The sequence below is a fragment of the Schistosoma mansoni genome (genome assembly GCF_000237925.1).
Source record: "Schistosoma mansoni, WGS project CABG00000000 data, supercontig 0144, strain Puerto Rico, whole genome shotgun sequence".
NCBI classification, from domain to species: domain Eukaryota; kingdom Metazoa; phylum Platyhelminthes; class Trematoda; order Strigeidida; family Schistosomatidae; genus Schistosoma; species Schistosoma mansoni.
This window is the reverse complement of record NW_017386043.1, coordinates 508,235-535,662: the sequence shown is the minus strand read 5'-3', so window position 1 is coordinate 535,662 and position 27,428 is coordinate 508,235. Positions and strand designations below refer to the sequence as shown.

General features: G+C 35.2%; 1 protein-coding gene and 1 non-coding gene across 2 annotated transcripts in view; both read left to right on the top strand.

Annotated features, from left to right (window-relative positions):
- Positions 1–3,227: 3,227 nt before the first annotated feature.
- The window catches only part of Smp_074650 (conserved Schistosoma protein, unknown function), a gene marked incomplete at its 5' end in the record, with an annotated part of 26,805 nt that continues 2,604 nt past the window's right edge, over positions 3,228–27,428 (top strand). Inside the window, 4 exons of the mRNA XM_018799631.1 lie at positions 3,228–3,540; positions 5,330–5,509; positions 22,960–23,054; positions 26,230–26,469. Of these exons, the coding sequence (XP_018646590.1) occupies positions 3,228–3,540; positions 5,330–5,509; positions 22,960–23,054; positions 26,230–26,469 (828 nt within the window). The remainder of the gene's footprint in view (positions 3,541–5,329; positions 5,510–22,959; positions 23,055–26,229; positions 26,470–27,428) is intronic.
- Positions 25,506–25,571, top strand: Smp_tRNA_00683_Gln_TTG.1.1. The gene has a single exon. It is a non-coding gene (tRNA).

The window sequence follows — 27,428 nt, the reverse complement described above, 5'->3', positions numbered from 1 at the left end:
CATGTAGGAACTTTTAACGTCCGAACATTGTGCCAAACAGGAAAACAGGCTTCCTTAGCTACGACTTTAGGATCTCTCACCATCGATGTGTGCTGCGTCTCCGAAGCACGCATACAAGATCCGAGTAGCGTCATTCATTTGACCTCACCATGTCATAATAAAGAACTAACTCGATTCACACTTCGTGTATCTGGAAGCCCAGATGCTGCTTCCCGTGGCCTCGCTGGCGTAGGTATAGCATTAAGTCCTAGGGCAGAATTAGCTTTTTCAGACTGGATCCCAGTAGACAGTCGTCTATGCGCTGTCCGACTAAACGGATCAGTAAGGACTCGGAAAGATAGGAAAACTCGTCGTTGCCTCTTCGTCGTCTCTGCCTACTCTCCCACTGACTGCAGCTCAGACGATATAAAAGATGAGTTTTACAGGAAACTTTCTGACCTTCTCCGAAAAGCTAGGCGTTCTGATGTAGTGATAGTGGCTGGTGACTTTAATGCTCAAGTAGGTAAACTAAGTGAAAGGGAAAGACGCCTGGGTGGATCTTATGGTGTCGTGGCTAAAAGAACAGATAATGGCGACCGTCTGTTGCAGCTATGCTCAGATAACCGCCTATTTCTTGCAAATACTAACTTTAAGCATAAGGAAAAACATGTTTTGACATGGCGACCCCCGAATTCGTCCCAACGTTGAACCCAATTAGATCACATCGCTCTCAGCCACCGATGGAGGGCCTCGATAGAAGACTGTCGCTCATTCTGGAGCACATGTTTAGACTCAGATCATGCTCTAGTGCGAGCACGTATCTGTCTGCGTCTTACTGGACGTAGGAAAGACACTGCAGGGAAGCCTCTAAGGGTTCTACTTAATGATAAGCAAGCTAAGAATATATTTCAGGAACAACTGGAAAAACAGTTAGACAGACATGTAAGTTGTGCCACCCCGAAGCAGCGTGGAATGACATCCGTAAAGCTATAGAAACAGCAGTGATATCCGCTAGTAAGGTAAGCCATAAGGTCAGGGAGAAACACTGGATCTCAGCAGCATCTACCGCACTGGTAGATGCTCGAAAACTCATCCCATCTGGCTCTGAACATAACGAAGAGCGGAGTTAGCTTAGGCACAGGCTATGACGTATGGCCCTGCTGTCTCGTCATTCTTGACTTATCTGATTATCTTGTTTATTTATATTGTTGGTGCGGTAACATCTATAAAAAGTTTTGTGTGGGTTGTTTGGATTTTCAGTAGGATCAATGAGACTGGCCTACTCACAAGCTCTTCAAAATGCTCCCGCTTCTCTTGATTTTCTTTATTACTGGTTATTTCTAACTACATGCTTTGGTCTGCTATATTTCCCTGCTACATTCTTGATTTTATCACATAGTTGTTTCCTATTGCCTTCTCTTGTAGCTTTTTGCACTGTCATTGCTAGGTCTTCCACATATTTCCGCTTGTCAGCTCTAATGCTCTTCTTCACTCTCTTGTTTGCTGCTGTATATTGAACCTGTCCGTTTCCTTTCTCTGGTGGTACGGTGAAACTTGTAACTTTGTCAGGGGGTTGGTGGAAATAATGCCACCTATGATCATGCTGTTAAAAACATAGATATGCCAGTATCTCACTATTCTCATTTCTTTCTCCCGGTTCATATTGCCTCGTTATGCATCCGTACCCGCTGTAATCTATCCTTACCTTGGTGTTTAGATCCCTCATCAGGATGGTTAAATGTTCTCTTAGACGTTTCTATAGGATGAACTGCAGTCTGTCATAAAACTGTTCTACATCGTCTTCACTACTGCGACGGTGGTGTAGTGGTTATTATGTCTACCTTCCAAAAAGAAGTAGCATTTAGGAAACCCTTGACTAAAACCTGTGGGTGTGGGAGAACAGCCTATAAACGTCAAGGAAATCAAAGTCCATATACGAAAATGTTTGATCATATCCCCGATTTGTTTTAAGTTCGAAAATATTAGTATACACAGCAAAACTTCACACTTGTCATGTTCGTAAGATTTGACTATAGTTCTTGACTTAGCTAATCTAGAGATCTTGTTCTACCTCGTATTGACTAAATAATTGAGAAAGTATTCTTATTGTTAGTAACTGTGCTTTGATATTTTATAATAGTCTTTCCGAAAAGTTCTTTACTGTAGCAATTGATACATGTTTATATGGACAGTGACTACTCACGCACTTACATATCACAATCAACATAAGTTTGCTACTTCACATTATACGATATGTGTGATGTACTTAAAAGACATCATTTAACGAAAATCACAGTGTTTGTATACTATTCACTCTCATTTAAAAAGTTTTTAATAATACAGTTCACGGTTACACTCTATACCTAATGGACGATCGATTTTCTTACTGATTTAATCAATAGTAGAGTTCGCCATATATGTTCATAATTGTTCTAAAATTTTGAAAACAACCTACCTATTAAGTCAAGAAAATAATTTACCTACCAACTGATTCCAAATGATCTCTTTTTCATTTCTAAACTGACGAAATTCCTATAAATATAGGAATAGGAATTTCCAGTTAGGTTGAATTACAGCACTATCTAGGCCTTTATATGGCAAAATTTGAGTAAAGAACTAACAAAACTCCATAAGCGTTATTGAAAAGTAGAGCTGGGAATGTTAATTGATACTCTGCTCTCCTCTAATCCACATTTATTTATGCAATCATTACATTCTTCAAGTGTTTAAAACGGTCAATTACGAAATATTTAATAAGTAGTGATTTAAGTTTGCAGCTTAAAATGACAGTTACGACGCTGTCCTAACTAGCTAATCTATCTACCTAGTTCTGGAGTAATGATAAATTTATCAAAAATCAGCTACATCCTCAGGGATACTAATGAGGAGTGCTGAGTTCTGTAAATATTCAACAACATACGAGTTGTTCACGTTTACAAAAACGGTGTAGTGGATTATCATGAAGTTCATCATTTGTCTTGTAATTATGTTGGTGATAGTGACCTGTTACAACAGGTTTTATTGATACCTATTAAATCCTTACATTTCTGGAAACGACTATGTTCGATAATTGGTTCGCATCACTGAACTGTACATAGGTGTAATAAATTGGTTAATTCCCCACATCGTCTAAGCACGTTATTATTATCATTAGTTTGTTTACAGAACTTGATTTACAATGACTGATCGTTCTACTTTATACTATTTTAGAATTTGATTATCAAAATAATCGTCGTCCTACACACGGCATGCATTCCATGATTAAGGATCAAGAGCAATATAATCGTGACTTGATGACTCAGTATGAAATAAATCGGGCTTTGTTTCTGGCTAATCCACCTCCATCCGTTTTAGCTAGTCGTATTCGTGGTCGCGGTAATAATAATAATATAGCCAATGATAGCCGTCGAATAGATATACAAAAGAATTCTTTAAACCAACCTATACTAAATGGATCACGTATGGATCGTTCAACAGTTTTTCGATCGACATCAGATCAACAGCGTAGTGTTTTCCCATCGAAATCAATGAAAGAGCGTGGATTTTACAATTTAGATTCTGGTATGTTTTTTTGTATTTCGTAAGTAAATAACGTTCTAAATGTTCTTGTGATAATTCTTTCGCTGAATTAATGTATGTGTAGATTTCATTTGTTTAAACTGGTATATTTGGATAAGTTAAATAGGTGTCAAGCGTTAAAAAAATGAAATAATTTTGACAAAATCAGTTAGAAATAAACTTCAACGCCGAGCTTGTGTTTAGTGTAGGGTAATAGTTGCTTTGGCGACTCAGCTTGTGATGTCAATGCTTTTAACTGCAACAAGGACTGACAGTGTCTGTTATCCAATACCATTTTATCTCTAAATTTACTCTATTCCATCTGATCATATGAATACTGTCTCATGACTTACCTTGTGGTCTGTACGCGCTCGTAATACAGGAAAAGTTTTGAAATGACCTAATTGGCTGCTATTTTTATTAGTAATATTCCTAGGGAAATTGTGAAGTCGCAAAATGTTTAGTATGTTATTTTTCTCCGTTTACTTATCTTCTGAGGTTTAGATCTTGATGGCCTTTTGCTTAACTTTCTAACCAGAGTCATCTTGGAATAGATGAATGTACAAAGTTGAAGTCTATGTACTGATGCAAATGTTTCGATTTTCTGTAGATGAATAAATTTTAATTTCCATTAAAGTTCATTTTAACTAAAACAGTCTAAGAATGGTATTTCACTTTGTTCATCTTCCTTTCCGATGATTGGTTTGATTTGATCTGAGAACGTATTTATCTAAGATAGGTCCTTCACACTGCAACTTTTACAGATCTATTAGTATACATACAAACATGCTGTGATATTTCATACAGAATAACCTTGAACAAAAACAACATGACACAGACATAATCACGCTTAATTTAAATATGATTGAACTAAATATTCGATGGTCAATATGTTTTATTACTTTGGACTGTAGTGTTGTCAATATAAATAGGAGTCTACACAATATAAACACTAATGATGTCTCCTTAAATGACATTGATAAATTTTTGCTTTCTTTTAGACCTATCTCTAATTGATCGGATGAATTTGTCAATCAGCGTTGGGAGTTTGGGGAGATTGTAGTATTTTCGCAGTTGAAGTCACGAGTCGATTCATGAAGGGTTGCGCAAGATCGTGGATTGATTGAAGCTAAGCGTTAACATCGTTGAATGCCGTCTCGGTGGTCTGGGGGTTAAGCGTTCGCGCGCGAGACCAACGGTCCTGGGTCCGAGTCCTGCGTGCGGGATTGTGGATGCGCACTGCTAAAGAGTTCCATACTGGGACCAAATAACCGTCCAGTGCTTCCAGGTGGTCTTGCTTGTATCGACTCGTGATTCCAACTGTGGGAATCTGAAAATGTTTTTTTGTTTACACTGTTCGATATTTTCTTACTTAACACAAATGAATCTTAGTTCTGTTAAATAATACAGTATATAGGTATTATTACCAAGTTTTGATTTGATAATTTCGAATAAATTGAGCATTGGGTAGATAGTTATAAATAAATAATATATTTGTAATATCCCAATGAGTAGGAAAATCAGATTTTCTGACGTTCCTATTGTTCCGTTGGACTATTCAAGCTTGGATTAATTTTAATTTGGTTATTTATTCTCTGAAGAAGTGGCTTACACTGAGTCACGAAATGTTAGAAAATTCAATTTTTCTACTCATTGGGATATTACAAATATTATTTATTTATAATACAGTATAGTTTGTTGATTAGTTCAAACTATTTGTATACTTCGATTTCTGAATGTCTAGTATAATATTTCATCTTATTTTCTAACTAATTATGTTAATTGTTTGTAGAACATGACAGTCGGGAAGTCTTGTCCAAAAATTCTCGTGGCCTTACGCGACATTCGCGAGTTCACTTTCAGAATAATTTTCGTCGTGGACAAGGTTCAAGACAATACTGGGGTCATGATGATAGATTTGGAATTCATGAGAATACTCCAGGGATTCGTGTTCAAAATTCTTTTCACAATGGTAATATTCCAATAGTTTTTTAAACTGTCCGATATATATATATATATATATATATATATATATATATAAAGCCTGAGGAAGTTGTAGGTAGGAAACTGTTCCTTACATTTATATCTGGCTTTAATTTTCTCATTAATCATACTATTCAACTACACTATTTAATAGAAGGACGTTTGTTAATGCGGACAAAGCTTAGTTAGTTCTTTTCGAGAGTAAAACATTTGTATGATTGGATTCGTGGAACATTATATTTATGGAACTCAGTCCACTAACAAGTTGACTAAAAACAAAGTAATCCAGAAATAATGGAATTCATAGTGATTGTACCGTCGATACAAATAAATTTTAAAAAGTATCCTGTACAGGTTATTAAAAAAGATACATTCAAATAACCAGCCCTCAATTGGTAATAGAAAACGCCTCTAAAATTTCAATACCGGTCGGTAAAAAATATAGTTTTCCACAAAGACAAGAAGATCTTGAATAAAATAACTGATTCAGCGAACACAACTGAAAAGCATAACATTCTATCATTTTCCAGTTTTCTCCCATCGTTTAGTATGACTGTGTAAGTAATTCATTACGATGATTTCCTGCCTTTCTTAAATTATTCGTAATAACCTGATTATAGTTGTTTAATTTAGTTGGAGGGTTATTGTGTTCGGTACAATCCTGTATGGTTGTATGATATATCTAATATACAAAATTTCCTGTAATCATACTTAACTATAATACCCAATGTTTATTCTTAACAGAATATTTTCTGCACAGCAAATGTAGTGGACTAACATGGTTTCTATGTAGTATTCAATTTATTGAAATTCATTTTTTATGTAAATTATTTTGTCTCTTCTAATAATAACAAAGTGATTGGCAGTAATATTGATCGATCGGAAAACATCACTTCTTGTTCCTGTTTTACATAAAAAATAACAAGTAAGTTCATCCGAATACACATCAAGAGCCTGACTTACAGTGCTTCAATCTTCTAAAATCCATTTACTGTTAAACCATAAATAACGCATATGGATTAAGTGTGAATTTCAAAAGTTCCACTTAGTGTTTTCTTCGTATTCATAATATAATTGCGAATAAATGATTAATAATGATAAATAAGCAGTAGCTTTGAGTAATCCAACGAAATGCAGCATATTAATTTATCACTGAAGTATCTTCGATTTTTTGTTCGAGAATGGGCGGTACATTTTATTGGAAACCATGAAGCTACGTTTAAAATTAACGAAAAGGCACACAAAGGCTTTACAAAGGAACAAAAATATGCCAAAAATAGACAGACTGGAAGACTTTTGGTCAGAATCACAAGAAATTGAATTGAATATGGTATGTTTTGGAAAGAAAATTAGAGACTCGAGATACTTACTATCCATGAGGATACAAACTAACCAATTATTGGGTCGTTATGAAGAACAGTGATGTTTGGAGCTATCGACAACTCTCCTAATATATCCATACGTACTCTAAATTTATTCATTTCAATTAATTATTACTTAATCGAATATTCCGACAAATGATGTTCCATGCTTGAATGGTCAATCACTGTGACTACTACGTTTATATTGGTTCTAAAAAATTTGAATTAATTTCGTTGTAACACTGAGATGAGATGCCTGAACTGAGAGTCCTCCCACTAAACCGAGCACTAGATCTTGCCATGGATCACAAAAGAAAGCAGAATTATCATCACTTTATTTGAATTTGTGACGGTTTATTTAAAAGTCAAAGTTACTATTTATGTCAGAAAATTTTAAAGAGGATAGCATGATTATAATTTACCTGTCAATTAATTAGTCGATCCAAGAAGAACCGATGTCTATGCAATTCAACCCTTGATAACGTATATAGAGAACGAATACTGGCTCTTATGAGAGCCACTACATTGTGATTACTTATTTGACTGGTCTTTTATTTATTAATAATGCGTGGGTGGCGATAAATTACTTATTGATAAAATGATATGAATTATGTTTCACACCTTAGAAAGTTAAGGGTTCAAACAAACATTAGTTTGTTGCTTCGATTCTCTCAGAATAGCTTATGTTAGTGTATCAAACAATTACTAAATTGTTTATGCTAGATCTTCCAAAAAATAGATGGGTAACTTACGAAGTGAAATGTAAGCAACACATTTACTCATTTCGGATGATCAAAGTAGATCAAACCGGTACCCTAAAGCCGATAGACAAATATTTTCGAATGGGTAAAGAGAGATTCAATCTGTAAGTGGGTTGGGTAAGAATAAAATTAAGTGACTCATGTAATCTTGTCAGAAGTGATCTAGTGTAGGGGAAAAACAGTACTTTCATGATTATGGTTAGTAACGATAATATCCAGTTATGATAAGGTAGACCGGTAAATCTAAGTGCTAACGTATGGAAGTATATATTTTCAAATTAACGTTCCTCCTCCTCTACGTTAATGGGACATAAAATGGTTAACAATTATGTGTGTTTAAATACATAAGGTGGTCTGTTTACACATGATCTTAGTGTTCTATATATTTGACAACTCTAAGTCCCTTACATATCTGTAGTGAGGCGCATACGTACAGGTTAGTGTGCTTCTAAAATTTTTTAGATCTCTAAGATGTAGATTCAAATTCACTCAAAAACCTTTCTCTTATAATTACCTTGGATGGATTCATGTTTACAAATTGATAAGCCCAGTATCTATTATCTTTACAATCTTGTCGTTTGTAAGATGTGTAGTTGGACAAGCAGTTTGGTACACTTCTTTCCGTTTATGAATTTGAGTAAAGCCAGAACTACAATTGCTATAGAATAACATGAAAACATTTTATTTCGTGGTTTCTGTTCAGCTACTTACAACCGTATTTGTATTGAAATATATAATATATATATATATATATATATATATATGAGTAACTATGTATATATATATATATATATATATATATATGAGTAACTATGTGTAAAGTCATTTTAATATGGATATCGAAAGCGTAGATGGTGTGTGGCAGTTATTATCTTGAATTTGAAAATCGATAAGGTCGATCGTATAGACATTTTATAGAGTTCGAAGAGTTTACACAAAATTAAGAATTAGGTGATTGAAAAGATAATATAAAAATGAGTAAAATAACATTTAGCGGAGATTGCGTAGCAAAATACAAATATTAGTAATAACAGTTATTATTTCGCAACTTACCTTGTCAATTTTCGAATTCAAGATAATAACTGCCTAAGACCTACTACGCGTTCGATATCCATATTAAAATGACTTTACACATAGTTATTCACACGTTTATTTCAATACAAATACGGTCGTAAGCAGCTGAACATAAAAACAACGAAATAGAATGTTTTCACGTTATTCTATAGCGATTGTAGTTTTGGCTTTATTCTAAAGCAGTTTATTGTCAAGTAACTCCAATAAATCACACCTTTATAATGTGCAGATTCTCTCAACATCATCGGACCAACTTACGTGTGCATACAATGGACTCGCATTTGGTAAAATTTCCTTTTCTTTCAGGCAATTAACCCCAAAAGTCCTAAAAAATTCATTTCCACATTCATTTAAAGCCTTCATTTTTAAAAGTCCCTAGTTATTGACCCTCCTGCGTAAAATTAGTTACGACCCATAGTGGTTTATTTGAGTTGTTTTAATTTACTTTATGATGGTGTAAATTCTGGACTGGTTTTCTACAATATACAAAAGTAAATTAATTTGGGCATTAGTAATACGTGCCCCCAAATGCCCTGGTACGGCCGAGAATGGGGAGAGTCCGCTCTCCCTCTCGAAATGCTCTCACATGGCCACGCGTATATAGCCCCTGCCAGAGAAGTCCTACTCACTGCCTTCTCGTGGCATTACTGTTGTTTACGAAAGTGAGAGGACGAAAAGCGAATGTCTGGCGCTATAACCGGGTTGTTGGATATGAAGGATCCACCTAGGGGAGTTGGAAAACCCTGATTCCAAACCAATGGTGCACATGGGCTCCCGTATCCTGAAGGAATGAATGGCGTATGAACCAGTTATTGGTCACCGGCTACCATGGGACTGCATCTCCTCACGATGCTCCACTGCCTTGTGGGTTAGACCTCCAGGTCAAAGGCTCGGGGTGTGGCCCCCTAAGAAAACCACCTGCTTCGGTTTGGTCACCCGGGCAGTATCACAGCCCTCTCGCAAATAAATGAAATGGAACATTCAACTGACAATCATATTCTCGTTCATACTAGAAACAAAACAATTTGCATTATTACTATTATTATTATTATTGTTATTATTATTATTTACCATATCGCTAATTCACCCCCTTTTATCCCCAATTTGTGTAACCTTACTTTTCAACTTATGCAGCAGCTCGCTCTTGGTGGAAACTCTGTTCCATCTAAACGATCTCTAGTCGCTGTTTGGTCGAAAGTGAATGCTTCCACCGATTATGAATACTGAAGCAGTCTTTCTGAAACCACGTACGCCGTTCAAGCTGGCTTCCTTCAACGTTCGCACACTAATGCAGATCAGACAACAGATAGGGTTGGCTATGTCTTTGGAAGGTCTTAATGTTGACGTTTGTTGTCTATCCGAGACCCGTATTCAAGACTCTAGTGAAGTACTACAAATCCGCTCTCGATCTGTCGCCTCGAAAAGCTTGTTTCACGTGCGCTTATCCGGGGACCCTGTGGCATCTTCGTCTGGTCCTGCTGGCGTTGGTGTCGCACTAAGCGCTAGAGATGAGGCAGCACTAATCGATTGGATTGTCAGTTGAATGTTTCATTTCATTTATTTGCGAGAGGGCTGTGATACTGCCCGGGTGACCAAACCGAAGCAGGTGGTTTTCTTAGGGGGCCACACCCCGAGCCTTTGACCTGGAGGTCTAACCCACAAGGCAGTGGAGCATCGTGAGGAGATGCAGTCCCATGGTAGCCGGTGACCAATAACTGGTTCATACGCCATTCATTCCTTCAGGATACGGGAGCCCATGTGCACCATTGGTTTGGAATCAGGGTTTTCCAACTCCCCTAAGTGGATCCTTCATATCCAACAACCCGGTTATAGCGCCAGACATTCGCTTTTCGTCCTCTCACTTTCGTAAACAACAGTAATGCCACGAGAAGGCAGTGAGTAGGACTTCTCTGGCAGGGGCTATATACGCGTGGCCATGTGAGAGCATTTCGAGAGGGAGAGCGGACTCTCCCCATTCTCGGCCGTACCAGGGCATTTGGGGGCACGTATTACTAATGCCCAAATTAATTTACTTTTGTATATTGTAGAAAACCAGTCCAGAATTTACACCATCATAAAGTAAATTAAAACAACTCAAATAAACCACTATGGGTCGTAACTAATTTTACGCAGGAGGGTCAATAACTAGGGACTTTTAAAAATGAAGGCTTTAAATGAATGTGGAAATGAATTTTTTAGGACTTTTGGGGTTAATTGCCTGAAAGAAAAGGAAATTTTACCAAATGCGAGTCCATTGTATGCACACGTAAGTTGGTCCGATGATGTTGAGAGAATCTGCACATTATAAAGATGTATCTAGGTAGCTACATAAGTGCTGGTGGGGGCGTGAGTGATGAGATCGATGCACGTATAATGAAAGCCAGAGCGGCTTATGCCAATCTGGGCCATCTTTGGCGCCTTCGTGATGTTAGTCTGGCTGTAAAAGGTCGGATCTACAACGCGTCGGTGAGAGCAGTTTTGCTCTATGCTTGTGAAATCTGGCCTCTCCGAGTTGAGGATGTTAGACGTCTCTCTGTGTTCGATCATCGTTGTCTCCGAAGGATTGCTGACATTCAGTGGCAACACCATGTTAGTAATGCAGAGGTTCGGCATCGTGTGTTCGGGCGCAGAGACGATAATTCAATTGGTGTCACCATCTTGAAACACCGACTTCGGTGGCTTGGACATGTTTTACGAATGTCGTCCCAGAGAATTCCACGTCGTGCATTATTTGCCGACTCTGGGACTGGTTGGAAAAAGCGGAGAGGAGGTCATTGTATGACATGGTGTCGTGGTATGAAAGAAAGCTGCAAAGGGCTAGCCTCTGTTGGACCTTCACGACTCCCTGGCTGGGGTCCGAGAGATGGTGCAACACAGTGGCTAGAGACGTTATCAGATATGGCTGAGAATAGAAGCCAGTGGCGATCCTGCTGTAACCTTCTTCTACTTTCTTCATAAAGAGTGGCTATAACTTTCCTAATTGAGCTCTTCTGGTTGTACATTTCAGTTTCCCCCATCATTACTCTTCTCCTTTTCTTGTTTTCCTTCTTTTATATATACGCATCTTATTCCTTCTCCTCCCATTCTCATTATTTTGTGTGGCGCATATGTATCCGGTGCCCTTTGTACCAATATATATGTGATTAAATAAATAAATAAATTAGTAATACGTCCTTTGGCTAACACGACTTAAAGTTCCCAATACCTAATGCGATTAAACAATTAGTTCTTTTCTTTTGTTAAACAATCAAATCAACAATCTAGTGCTGAACCCACTGACCTAATGTCGGGTCAGCTGTCGGATTCCCGACAACTGTTCAATGATTGCATTGTGTACCAAGTCATATTTATTATAGGAGTTCATAAATCATGAACTGAACTGGACCGTTTCGAATTTTCGAAGAGATTACCACTAACGATAAACTCATTTTTCAACTTTTCCCCCAGGATTTTTACTTATGTTTGATTGATTTACCTACTTTTATCTTCTCGGGTAGATTCTTTAGAGAACTTATGTTCCTGTGAAGGTATAGTGGATAATCTGTTGATGTAATAAATATAATCTATAAGGATAATTTCAGCGCCTTTGTTTGGACGAAGTGATATTAAATCTTTGTTTTCAAAAGTCATGTAGTCGAGATTTGTATTCCTTTGATAGGCGTTACCTTGTGGGTTGACTCCCTATTCACTTCGGATATTCAGTTAGTGACGGTGGTATCCACTCAAAAGGGTGCAAGTAGACAAATCAAGGAAACAGGCAAATATTCTGGGAAAAAAGTTGAAAGATGAGTTAATTGTTGGTGTTAATCGCTTCAGTCATTTGAAACCATACGGTTCAGACAGTCCATGATTGTATGAACTCCTATAACAAATATGACTAACTACATAATGCAATCGTTAATCAGTTGTCGCCTCCAATGCCCTAGTACGGCCGAAATGCTCTCACAAGGCCACGAGTATATAGCCTCTGCCTGGGAAGTCCTACTCACTGCCTTCTCGTGGCATTACTGTTGTTTACGAAATTGAGAGGACGTAAAGCGAATGTCCAGAGCTTCAACTGAGTCGGTGGACACGGACGGTCCACTAGGGGAGTTGGAAAACCCTGACTCCAAACCAATGGTGCACATGGGCTCCAGTATCCTGAGGGAACGAATGGCGTATGAATCAATCGTTGGTCACTGGCTACCATGGGACTGCATCTCCTCACGATATTCCACTGTCTTGTGGATCAGATCTTTAGGTTGAAGGCTCCGGGTGTGGCCTTCTTAGAAAACCACCTGCTTCAGTTTGGGTACCTGGACAGTATCACAGCCCTCACACAAATCGAATGAGATTTGTGTGGCGCATCTATATCTGGTGCTTCCTTGTACCAATATTTGTGTTTAAATAAAATAATAATGTCGCGATTTGGACAACTGATTTGCAGTCAGATCAGCACTTGATTTCTCCGAAGTCGTTGATGAACTAATATTTTCTATACCAGAGAGTATTACAACATATAAGAGGGAGGAAACTCAGTGGTTAGTGTATAGGGTCATTTTACTGTCTCGTTTCTTCATTGTGTGTTAGTAACTTCTCACTTATTAATTTCGAGTAACTTGCGATCTTATTCCTCAATAAAACCCCTTTTTTTAATATAACATTATATCCGTTCACACAACTATAGTTATGATATTATGAAGACATTTTTAGTCATTATAATATGATGTGTTTTGCTCATGCAGTATAAGTTCTTATCTATATTTCAAAAATGCAAAAACTGATTGTTTAAACACGCTAAAGCTTGTTGGGGTTACTGTAATCAACCACAGATCCAAACAACTGTGAATCATACCATTTTATGACATTAGAGGATTTACATCTACTATGAAAAATAATGATTAACAGTGAATTCAATGTTATAGCGTTTTTTTAACGTAACTGAATACCTTATACAACATTAAAAAGAAAGTGAAACAGGGGCTAACTTTCTTTAACCTCATTAACCAATTAGAAAATTATTACCTTAATTAAATATACATAGTAATCATCAATATCACGTTGGCGCGCCATGAGTGAGTCATTGCCTCTTTGTTTGACCACATTGCTTTGCTAGTTCTTGTCTTTTGGATATTATTTAGTGGCTCTACCACCAATTTGATTACTGGCAAAATATGTTAGTCGCCGTCTAAATAATAATGCGTATGTTCCATCAGATTTGAAGTTCCATAAATTTATTTATTTATTCGAACACATGAATATTAGTACAAAGGGAAACCGCATACATATGCGCCACACAAGTCACTTGATTTGTGTGTGGGCTATGATACTGCTCAGTTGCCCAAACCGAAGCAGGTGGTTCTCTTAGGGGGCCACACCTGAAGCCTTTGACCTAAAGGTCTGATCCACAAGGCAATCGAACAACGTCAGGAGATGCAGTCCCACGATAGCCGGTGACCAACAATTTGTTCATACGCCTTTTGTTCCTTCAGGATCTTGGAACCTATGTGCACCATTGGTTTGGAATCAGGGTTTTCTAGCTCTCCTAGGTGGACTTTCCGTGTCCACCAATCCGATTAAAACTCCGGACATTCGCTTTACGTTCTCTCAATTTCGTAAACAGTAATGCCGCTAGAAGGCAGTGATTAGGACTATATTACGTCTAGGGTTTATTTATTTAATCCATAAAAAGCTGAAAAACATACAAAGTATTTAAGCAAATTGAATTTGTCAGAAGTATTTATTTAAAGAGAGAGGTCATAAAATCTTGATTATCATCTCTTTAATCATTAGTTATGTCTTCAAAGTATGAAACTTGGGTCTGAAGTTCACTGAATGTTACGTACTTATATTCAGCACTATGATCCCAAGTCAGCTAGCCCAACGGATATATTACAAACGTGTAGTGCCGCGATTCGTTAATCGTTTACTTCGATAACCGTTATAATCCTAATCTCAACGGTGCGTAAAATCAGAAGACAAAGGATAGCAGCAACTACAGTTTATTGTCGAATAACTCAGGTTAGAAAGCTAACAACACCTGAGCGAATATGAACGAGCGAGTGAACAGGCGAATAAGCGAAGGAAGCGAATGAGGAGCAAGCAATTACATAGGCAATTTATAGTCAAATTTAATAAGGGCAAAGCAAACCGAAACAAAGGCTCATAATAATATTTGCGTGCGTACATATATGGGGAGGAGTATGAGTCATCGAATGATATTTAAGCAGTCAACATTTCGGATAGAGTGTCATGTGCTCTAGTGGTATAGTCGTGCAAAGAATATGCAAATTGTTACTACCCAAATGATGATGTCTGTTAAGTAAGTTAATAAAAAGGGCTTAACCAAAATTGACTAGAATCTAAATTGATTGTAGGATGGTTGCTATAATCGTGATCGATAGAATTCTGTTATTGTAATCACTTGTCAAAATACTGGTACTGATAATCGTTACGACTACGGATACAACTGTTTGCTTGCTACTGTATAACGAAACAGTGATACTGCTCGGTGCGGGGAAGAAAAGTAAGACTGCGATAAAAGAGTATTACGTATTGACTATAGATCCCCAGCTGTTCAAAGCAAAGTCGAATTTGCGACTAGATATATGTCATATAACTATTTGGTCACTGATGGAATTTTAATAAAATGAAGTAATTGAAATTGACTAATCAATAGTTCACATTATGTATCAGTAGATTGACTGATTTAACTAAACTACTGAAATACATATTTGTCATTCCGTGACAGTTACATAGAAGTAAAACCCGAATACTATGTAATTGAGTGTTTTCTAGTGAATGGTTTAGTAACCTGGTTCATCGATCTACTTGTTAGCGGTAAAATATATTGATTGAGATACGGGATTTTTCAGTTTAATCAATAAATCTTCAGGGATGTGAAAGTGGTCACTTATTAACACATTTCTTTTTATTGTCTTTGCGACTTATTTTTTTGTTTTACAGTTTACAGGGAAAGTCGACTGTAATCTAATGATTCTAGAAATTTTTTTTACTCAATTAGTTCCTTTGATAAGCTTTTGTAGGGGAAAAACAACATGCACTGTGGGATGAAGTGAATTCATTTAGTTACATGTGCTGTAAATCTTCCACATACATATTGATTTATATAAATAAATAAAATGTTTCACTCATGTTATTTTGTGTGTAGTTTGTATAAAGTCATTTAGTACACAGGTGAAAAATGATTTCAAATACTTTTCATATTCTTACAAATTTGATTAATAAGTGAACAAATTGAGTGAGAAAGAGACTACAACTTAATCGAGTACAAGAAACATGTGCGAATTGTTAGACAAATTGGTGGAAGTAATTATAACCACCAAATAGCAATGGTAAAGTTATTATAATAATAGTGATATTAATAATGATAGTAGTTCAAGAGAGTATGATTACTTACTTACTTACTTACTTACGCCTGTTACTCCCAATGGAGCATAGGCCGCCGACCAGCTTTCTCCAACCCACTCTGTCCTGGGCCTTCTTTTCTAGTTCTATCCAATTCTTGTTCATTCTTCTCATGTCTGTCTCTATTTCTCGGCGTAATGTGTTCTTTGGTCTTCCTCTTCTCCTTTGACCTTCAGGATTCCATGTGAGGGCTTGTCTTGTGACACAATTGGGTGATTTCCTCAAAGTGTGCCCAATCCACTTCCAGCGCTTCTTCCTGATTTCTTCCTCCGCTGGAATCTGGTTTGTTGTCTCCCACAGTAACTTGTTGCTGATAGAAGAGAGTATGATAAAACGGACATATTTAGATGTCTATATTGATAAGGGGTTAAGAAGTTTTGTGGAATAATCTCGAATTAATGAGGCTAGTTAGCATAAAAATAAATTAGATACCATTATTTGACTACAACAATGAAAGTGTTACTGTGACTAAACAAAGTTGTGACCAAACATCCGAAACAGAATTTCAAATATTTTAAAAAAGCGAGAAGAAACAGGGAAATGATGGGTAGCATTGATTCGATCACCATGGTATTGCTAGGTGAATCTTATGTTCATTTTGTACACACAAACAGGTTGAGACGATGAATAGCGCCTACTTCTGTTTAACGTAAATGTCTGATACTATTTTGTTTATCTATTGCTCGAAAGATAATATCAGAATTAGCTGAATGACCTGTATCTAATATATGTTTTTCTATGACATTGCTAGGTAGTTTGAAGTCATTCATGGTTAAATTCTTGGAAGTTTGTCGCACAATTCTTTTAGTTAAAAACTTGTTAGTTCATCCAGCATATATGCTACTGCAGATACAGGTGAAAAGATAGATACGACTGGAGGGAATTAGAGGATTTATTTTATATAAGTTAGTTTCTTTGAGTTACTTTTTATTAGTTCTATATGTAGTTATTAAATTGACAGCTGGAAAGGTCAGTATAATCCTGGCCCTTAGCCAATGCCTATTCTGTACACTATTTATTTATTTATTTATTCGAACACATAAATATTGATACAAGGGGGCACCAGATATAGATGCTCTGCACAAATCTAATTTGATTTGTGTGAGGGTTGTAGTACTGCCCAGGTGCCCAAACTGAAGCAGGTGGTTTTCTAAGAAGGCCACACCCGGAGCCTTCAACCTAAAGATCTGATCCACAAGACAGTGGAATATCGTGAGGAGATGCAGTCCCATGGTAGCCAGTGACCAACGATTGATTCATACGCCATTCGTTCCCTCAGGATACTGGAGCCCATGTGCACCATTGGTTTGGAGTCAGGGTTTTCCAACTCCCCTAGTGGACCGTCCGTGTCCACCGACTCAGTTGAAGCTCTGGACATTCGCTTTACGTCCTCTCAATTTCGTAAACAACAGTAATGCCACGAGAAGGCAGTGAGTAGGACTTCCCAGGCAGAGGCTATATACTCGTGGCCGTGTGAGAGTATTTCGAGAGGGAGAGCGGACTCTCCTCACTCTCGGCCGTACCAGGGCATTCGGGAGCTAAGCGACACTAAGATCATCCTCTTTGAATAGGAGTTCGACAAATACATCCTTCTTAGGGTGATTTAAATTTTTACGATATCTCATTTGTAATAGGAGTACTATAGTTCTATTCTAATTTAAATTTTAATTATTTAAACTTGAAACTTGTTTCATTGATCTAATCCTGCATAATTGTAAAATGCTATACGACTGAATAGTTAATCTTATAAAAAAAATACATGAAAGCTTAGATGTAAGGGTTAATAATATTTTACATATCTAATCAATATTACCTTATATTATCTTCAATTAAAATATAGTTACCTTTTTCTAATATACATATACATATACATACATTTTAACGTCATAATTTATGATATACATAATGTATTTGTTTCATTCTTCTTAGTTGTTTATATTTATTAACCGAGAACGAAATTTCTCAAAAATGATAAACAATTTCTTAAAATCTTTTACATAAATAATAATTTGCTTGGTTACAATTATTCAGTTTTTGTAAAAACGCTGTCACTAATTGGATTCTTTATGTGATATAAAGGATAATAAAAAAAATTTATTTATTGAAGTATATTCAATTCATGTGATAAAAGAAATCAATACTGACATGAGGCATTTGACTTAACGACTATAACTAACGTTTATTGATTTTTTTTTTCGTTTCAAATAATAGAATCCTGGACATTAGTGAGATAAGAAATGTATCTTGTATGTGTTTACCTGGTAGAATGTTTTTTTTTCTCATATGATGATGAGTAGATATAATGTTATTTTATAGGGTTCATATACCGATTTTTTTATTTTTCGGTCCTGTATTCATGTATTTAACAAACTTTTATTAACAATATTGAGAACTGAATAAGAATAACAATGTTTGTAGAATAAAAAAAAATTCATTCTACTCTACGACTTCGGATTAGCTATAAACAGCCTAAAATGACAGAGTAATACAGTTATAAATAAGGGTTTAACATACTTTAGTCAATGAAATAGAATCGAAAAATAGGTCACAAAACACATGGTTAAACATAGGTCAGAGTGATGTTTATTTATACTCAGGGTAGAAATGATGTTATGGATACTAACAGCCAAAATAAAAAAAGGTTTACGTAGTTACAATGAAAGTTATGATCAAATCAATACGTGAGCGTCGATAATATTAGGTAAAAGAGAAAAATGAAAAGGAAAAGAAATTAAAGGTCATAAAGGTTATTTGATTAACACTCATAATCATTATGTCAAAGAAAAGCTTACCACACTTCCCTTCTGAAAACATAGGTCATAGCTGAAATGTTTGATAGCAATGGACTCTGCAACATAGAGTAAAATTGATGTTGGTTGTTTGTTAATTATTTCGAATGCTCTATTGATCCACACTTTATGTTTATTATACTTCGGGTGTCTGGCGGATAAACTTGTGAAGAATTTACTGCTTTTCAGACGGTCTTTAGGATGGTGTCTAGAAACTTTAGTAGAAATCTTTCTCTCCGTCCTTCCTAAATACTTGCTACCGCAAGTACATCTGGATTTATAGACTCAACTTCAAGTGATATTGGATGGGTGTTGAACCATCTTCGAAAGGTATTATAGAACCCTCATCCCCACTCGAGTTTCTGTATGTTTAAATAAACCGTTTAATTGAGTCGCTTAACAGACAGACAGTGTCATTTTTATCAGTATTAATTTGGATTTCTTTACGCATATGTATTTTACAGCCTAAGCATATACTTCTCTTACTCGCTTAAACCTTAGCTGCCTAAACTGCTTGGTGGCTCATTAGCGTCCCCGTGACATATGCTTATTTAGTTCTATTAACTTAGTCTATTGAAATAATTAATTTATCAGCTCATCTATCGCACTTTGTGCTTTTTTGTCGTTTAGTCTGTGCTATGATAAAATAAAGTATTGCAACAACTTCGTATCGCCTTCTGAAAACTATACGCCGTTGAGAATTGTAGGAAGAACGACTATCACGGTAACTGATATATAAATTTTAGAAGTAGCTTTGATAATATTCCACCCCAGTATAACGAACATATACTTTTATATGATGAAACCAGCTGTGCCCCAATGAGGTTTCTTCCCGACACCACCCTGATTTTTTCCGAAATTTCATCTCTCTTGAGCGAAAGACGAGTGAAGACAAACTTTTTTTTTACAAGTAATAGGTTATTTATAATTTTTAAGATGCTCTTTTCACATTTTTCAATCACTTTCTTCAGGTGTTCATTTTTCATAAGATTTTCATAAGAAACGTGAAATCCTGTACACATAATGAGTTAGAGCTTGTCATAGAAGTGGAAATATTTAACAGTTTGCTTTAGTTATACTTTAAAAAAATCTTAACCGGTGTGAAAAATGAGATTTTTATTAGGTAGAAGGATTTTAAAGCAGTACGAGTGTATTTTGTGACAGACCAATATTTCCGCTCTAAAAATATTTCGAAAATGTATAACATTTTAATACTAACTTGAAGTAATTCAGTGCATTCGAATGAGAGTATAATGCCGGTTTGCTGATAGGTAACTCATCATTTTCATTTCAGTTTTGATAACTACAAAGACGGTTTGTTTTAAAACTTTGTAACAAATTAGTCTTCGAATGTAATTTAATTGACAGTGTGATTTGTATGATTTAAAGATTGTTTTTGACTTTAGGCTATTTATTAGAATTGTATTACAAAAGTCGCATCAGGTTGGATTTACTGAGTAAACACGGTTGATAATGAAGAGGCTGTTACTTATTTAAAATCGGAAATAACTAAGGTTTTACCTCTGAAGATTGACATTTGATACTAATCCATAAAATGGTCATGTTGTATAACTAATATTCCATTGATAACTCAAAGAGATGATAGAGAAGATTTGTAGCTCACGTGGATGATTGTGATGGAGTTTTGTTCTCTTAGCTGGATGGTTTGGTCGTGGAGCTTTCATCGTCCTTCTGAACGACATCATCAGCACATACTTCGGGTAGGAGTTTCTACTGACGATGTCGTTGAGAAGGACGATGAAAGCTCCACGACCAAACCATCCAGCTCAGAGATTAAAACTCCATCAAAATAACTCAAAGAACTTCGATTTATCATTGTCTTGTAACGGTACTTTTGAATAATAATTTTAACCCATAAATAAAAAATCATTTTTTAGCAATTAATTATTTTTGGAATCTACCTATTTAGAATGTTCTTATTTGCAGCCAAGTTACTTATACTCTTGTTCTCCCTTCAACTGTTACTAATTACTGACAGTTATATATTGTTTATTCCAATGACAATGAACTATTCCATTCATAAGTAGTTGATGAAAGAAATGTACTCAATTTACAATCATCATATGTTAAATTTTCATAGATTAACTCAAATAGTTCATTTGTTAATCAATCAGTTTAATTTTTTTTTCAGAATATGGGTTATAAGCACTTTAATAAAATGAGATTTTCATAAGTCGTCAGTATGTTGTAAATCTTCCTACTCAATATATGAATATGGTGAATTTGTATATAGCCTTTTTTTAAATTAGTACTGTTTTTAATCAAAATCTACCATAACAGTTTATTGGGCTTTCAGTATTTAGATCTAATCATGCTCTCAAAAAAAACTGTTTTATTGATTGGTTAGTAAAAAAAACCTTTAACTAAGGTCATATGTGGTTGGGTTTGAAATTACTGATTGTCACTTTTTTCAGTAAAAATGGAAAATAACACGATAATTTTATTGTTTCATAATGTTTGTTGTAAATGAATTTCCAGATCTATGATATGTTTTGTTTCGAACCGATATTTTATCGCTACAATCAAGCAAAAAGATGCAACTATGGATAGTGTACTTATATTCACTTTGTCAAGTATTTGTGTTTCATTTCTATGAAGTGATGTAAATAATAAATCACTTTTCATGAAATACTTCATTTTGCTAACTCATTTTGTATAGGTTGAGTATCGGTGTGAGCATTAATACTGTGTTTCAGGTACATTCAAATAACGAATCCCAAATGAATAAAACTCTCATCGCGGATCCCATTGCTATCCACAATCCATCTATCCTGTAGAATTATATCACTCATTTTCTAGAACTAGTATCTTAGTGGATTTAACATAAAAACACAGTAGACTGAACTACTTACTTACTTACGCCTGTTATCCTTCGTCGAGGAGTATACACTGCCCATCAGCAGTCTCCATCGAACTCTATCCTGGACAGTCTTTTCCAGTTGCTATTCATCCTTTCGATGTCTACTTCCAATTCTCAATGCAGCGTGTTCTTTGGTCTTCCTCTTTTCTGTTTCCCTTCAGGATTGATAGTTAGTGCTTGCTTCGTGATGCAGTTTGATGACTTCCGCAATGTATATCCTATCCATTTCCAAAGTCTTTTCCCAATTTCCTCTCCAGGTGGAAGTTGGTTTATTCTCTCTCACTGTTATAACGTGTGTCTGAATGCCCTGTTTATATATGAATTGATGATGCCGCCAATTGGAGAGCAGTGATTTATTGATCGGACTAGTGACACACGAAACCCTTACGAGCAGTCTAGAGTACTTGTCGGTTTTTCTTATGCTTAGCCCATCCAGTTAAGTCCAGAACACCAAGAACAGACTCTGCAATATGAATCATTATTCTCAAACATACTGGGTTTATACACCAATCAAACAGACTATATCGTACCAGGAAATAGGAAAACAACATTTGTACAGATTTAGCCAAATGTAGTTGTGAATAAGGGGAACAGTAATTAATAGACTAGGGATAACTCGGGAATGGCAAATCGTATAGTAATAGTCTGTAGGTCAAAATAAGGCTTACAATAAGAGGGATACGAATATGAATAGTTTAGTTGGTTACCAACTATACAATAAAAATATATGCATAGTATTGGTCCATAAATAGTCCTCAAAAGTTACCATTCATAATTCTTTTTGGGATATAACACTCGCAGTAGGTTATTCCTGATGGTTTCCAACAAACTGACATTGAGTATCTTGCGTTGTCAATTGTTTGTAAATACTTGGCTCATCTTCAAATTATTGACCAACAGTCAGTGACTTCATGAAGTGCTGAGATGTAGGAGTCAAACTATCAGCTGATTTCCTCTCAATTTAATTTTAATTCATATGATAACATGAGTAGCGCAGAACATGATTACAATAATTTAGGGTTGCACTACACTCAAGCTGTACTGTGGAGATACATGTAATGAAATTTAGTACATGAAATACTGAACCATAATTTAATCAATAAATAATTCCACTGATTGATAACACCATTTGCTTATTTTTCATTTTTTTGTTTTCCTTTCATCAGGAGATTTTAAAAGTCGTCACCATTCTGGTGATGAATATATTGATGATTTAACCCCAGAGGATATTGCAAAATACAAACTAGAAATCAATATGGATGTAAGTTAATGATATATATATCTAATGTAGAAATGTTGTCAACCCTATACATAATCGTTAGTTTATATGTTGAAATATAGACACTAAAAAATCATAATACTTGTAATAATGAGTTGCAAAATCTAAATAGTCGTCAAACGAAATTCACAAAATCTTCAAACGTCTTTAGAATGTGTAAAAATGAGAAATCGACAATGAAGTAAAAAAGTAAATGTATAATAATGTGAATAAGCTGTAAATTTGTTGAACATCAGAAAGGCAAATTTTCGTTGACTCCTTTGCCCCTACGGATTATGACATTTCGGTTCCATTCATGGATTGCTTTCAATATTTATGGAAAAGAACGTTCTGGTATGGTTTCTTTAAAATAAATTAAAAGTTTAGAATAGTTTAGACCAAATATTGACCTCATATAGACTACATACTAACTATAATGTCGTTTCTAAACCTTGTACAACACTGGAAAACGTGAAAACCAATGAGATATGGCCAAATATTTGACTTAATAATGATTATAGCATCCTTTCCTGATTTAATCATCTCGTATCTTTATTTTTAATTTTCATTGTTTCGTGTGTCAAATTATTAGATTCTCAAAGAAACTTTAGTTTTTCTTGAAAAAGACACTAATTTAATTAACTTATTCACATCATTTGATAAGTTGTTCCTTTAATCACTTTACATCCGTTTGTTAACTAAATATTTTCAACTAAGAGATTTACGATATTATCGAAACGTCTTACAACGATTGCCTCCTTCTGATTATAGGTTAGTATCAGATAATTTCACTTTGTAATTTTATACATAATAAGATATTTTACTTATTTCCTATTACGCCTTTTTTAACTTATACTCAACATAATGTTAATATAAAAAATGAAGCCAGTGAAGAATCATTTGGCATCACATATCTGATATCTCTAGTTTCTTTACGTATTCTTTGTTAACCTTTCAAAATGGTTATCTGTAAATATTATATTTTTATTATATTCAACACTTGGAATGTATTCATAGATTTTATAATAAATCAGATTGTTTATTAGGGAATTTCTTGATAAATTTGAAAATGGTTTTCGTTAAAAACTGACACCGGCTCCGGAACGATCGAAAATAAACGAGTGTTAAACATCTGTTTCGTCTTTATTCAGAGCATAACAACACTTTAATGAATATGGAATTTTGCTTAATTATTACTTAATAGAGATTAAGTATTTGATGTCTTTGAGTAATTTAGCTCCTATTTAGTCGATTTCAACAGAGATTAATAGGCATTTAGTTGACTAAAACTTATATAATGCCATACATTTAAGTGACGCAATATTTATCTTGTACATCATTCGACTATATTTTACTCAGGATCTATATACTCAAAAAAATATCTGTTAAGTATGTGAAAACTAGTCACCTAGAGATAAAGGAAACTCATCATGAATAATTTTAATTTCCACCAACAATCTTTCATTTGCCTGATATCAAAATACTAAAACTTTCCTATCTTTTAAGTAATAAAGATTATATGACTTTTCTTATAGTTCCTTTACTTCAACTTAAAGAAGTGCTCAAAATTACTGTCACTTCAAATGACCTCTGAATATAATTTTGCCATGTCTAACTGGTTTGCTATAAAGGTATGACCTAGTGATTTATTTTATCCCACTTCTTCGAAAATCAACCTTAATTCTTTATGAGCTACTAACTGATGATTGACAGTAATTTCCTCGTTGTAAATACAAATATAACTGATATAAAGAAATAAATAGCAGAAAACATCAAATTAAACTATCATGCTTGAATAAGACAAATTAGTCATCTACTTAACTATTCAGTGATATTTAATACATGACTAGCATCTCAGAACGTGGGAATTTTAAGCTGTTCTTAAAATAGTTCTGTAAAATACTTTCAATAATGATTGTTGTGTGTTTTAAACTACAAGTGTTTGAATTGATGCATTTCTGAATCCAGTTTGTGTAAGTTTACTAAACATTTAGGTATAGATAGAGAAGTTAATTTAAATATATTTTTATAAAGCTAAAAAAAACACCACATGAAAAACAAATCTAAATAAACTCATTTAGTATTGTTTGTTTGAATCTTCCCATCGATGTGTTATGACTGCAACTGGTCAGTCTCTAATTGGCATATGTGCATACTGTGCGTATTGCCTCGACATAGCCTTAATTCACAAGCATGGTAAGCAGTCGCAGTCCTAACACATCGATGGGAAGATTCAAACGAACAATACTAAATGAGTTTAAACTTCACCCCATCGCACAAGCAAGTGGCTATCAAGACTCAGTGGCCGAGTGGATAACGCGATGGCGTTTGAAGCGAGGGTACTGGGTTCGAGTCCCGGAGTGAACATCAACTCTGAGATGCAGGTACATCCAGCTGACGAGTCCCAAATAGGACGAAACGCGCGTCCTGGATTCCACTGCTAGCCACTATCCATCTCTGCTTACAAATCTAAATAGTTTATTCCATATTTATAAAAAAGAAATTGAGTTTGGTTCATTTCACTGATCTTAAGGTAAACATAATTTCATTTATTGAATAAAAGCTTGTTTTTTTCCTTTTGTTTTAACAAATCATTATGCCGATGTTCACTCACATTCATCGTTTTGGACTCCATTTCTATATAAATATATACACACACATAATGGGTAATATATTTCTGATCTTATGCATAAACGCTATTTAATCTTTGCATATTTGATTATTCTGCTTGTATCTGTTACACAATATAAATGAATCCATGTTATTATTCGTTGTTGCATTTGTTCTATAATGGATGATTACTACCCTGTTTAATAATGATTCTATACTCATTTATGTGCACTTATCAATTTTTTTTTAAAAAATATTTTCCTGTTATGGATTATATTCACTCGATGTGTAAATTATGATTTATTTCATAACACATTACTGACATCTATCAATTCTTCTATTTCTTTTATCAATCTCTTTCTGCTTTAATCATGATGTCTTATACACGAATTTTATATGATATGCATAGAATTTCATTGTAGATCGGCCTATTCTACCTGATCCAATATTATCTGTACCATTATCTAAATGGCAATCAGATGATTTGTTATTAGGTTCCGATTCATCGAAAAAATTTGATAAATTAACAAAGTTTTTTAATTGTCGTTCTTTTACTAATGAATTTCAGAAACAACCACGCTCTCTAAATCATCATTATCAACATCAACACCGACCACATCATCATTACTACAATCATCCCAATAATCGTTATCATCCACCTCATCATAAACAACCTCAAAAGAATTATTCTAATGCTCATTACACACAATTATATAATTCATCTAGGAAAGAGCCAGTTCGTCCAAATAATAAAATACGAGACTCATACAGTAGTGGTTACAATACTAGGCAATATCAAACTAACGAGGTAAGTATTCACATAACAAACTACCCAATACATTTCTTTTCTAACTTAAAGTATAAACATTTGTTGTACCTCGATTGACCTAAGCTCTTCACTTCCAATCATGATTTTCATAGTTGAAAGCGTGAGTCAATTGAAGCAAGACCACCATCGAAAACCTGGAAGCACTGGACGGCCGTTTCGTCCTATTGTGGGACTCCTCAGCAGTGCGCATCCACGACCTCGCCCCGCGAGATTCGAACCCAGGACCTACCAGTCTCGTGCCAGAGCACTTAACCGATAAACCACTGAGCCGGCATCCGATGGTGTTTATATCTAACTCCAACCAATCCACGAAGTTGAGCAACCGTTCACCAATGGTCTTCAGTGAGTTCCTATCTCACAGCAGACGTGGTTTGAACTTCACTGGTCACTGCTTCTCACTAGAACTCCTAGATTTAGCTCTCGAAGTCAGTCACTAGTGAGCATATGATTATTATTATCAGAAGGGGTTTTTGTGGATTTAGTATTTTCTTCAATTGACTCACGCTTTCAACTATGAAAATACTAAATCTCCACAAAAACCCCTTCTGATAATCATGATTTCGTTGGTTCGAATTCCATATTATCTCCTATGCTAACAGATGCGTATATTTGAAAGTAATAATTGCTGACATTAAATAGGAATTCCTTGAAAAAGTTTGGAGCAGATTGCCAGGCGAAACGTTGGATTTACTACAAATTCATTCGCTGAGATTTTACTAATATATATTATTCTTATTTAATATCTTACATCAACTCGGCGCTCAAATACTGTGAAACTATTCGCTCTAATTTAGACGAGAGTTCTTATATAATAATTGCTGAATTCATGTTTGTCAAAATCTAGGTTATAATCATATAGATTCTACCCATAAGAAAAGGAATCGAGTGTTGTTCCGTAATACACCATGAACTGATCAACGACAAACCATTAAGTTATC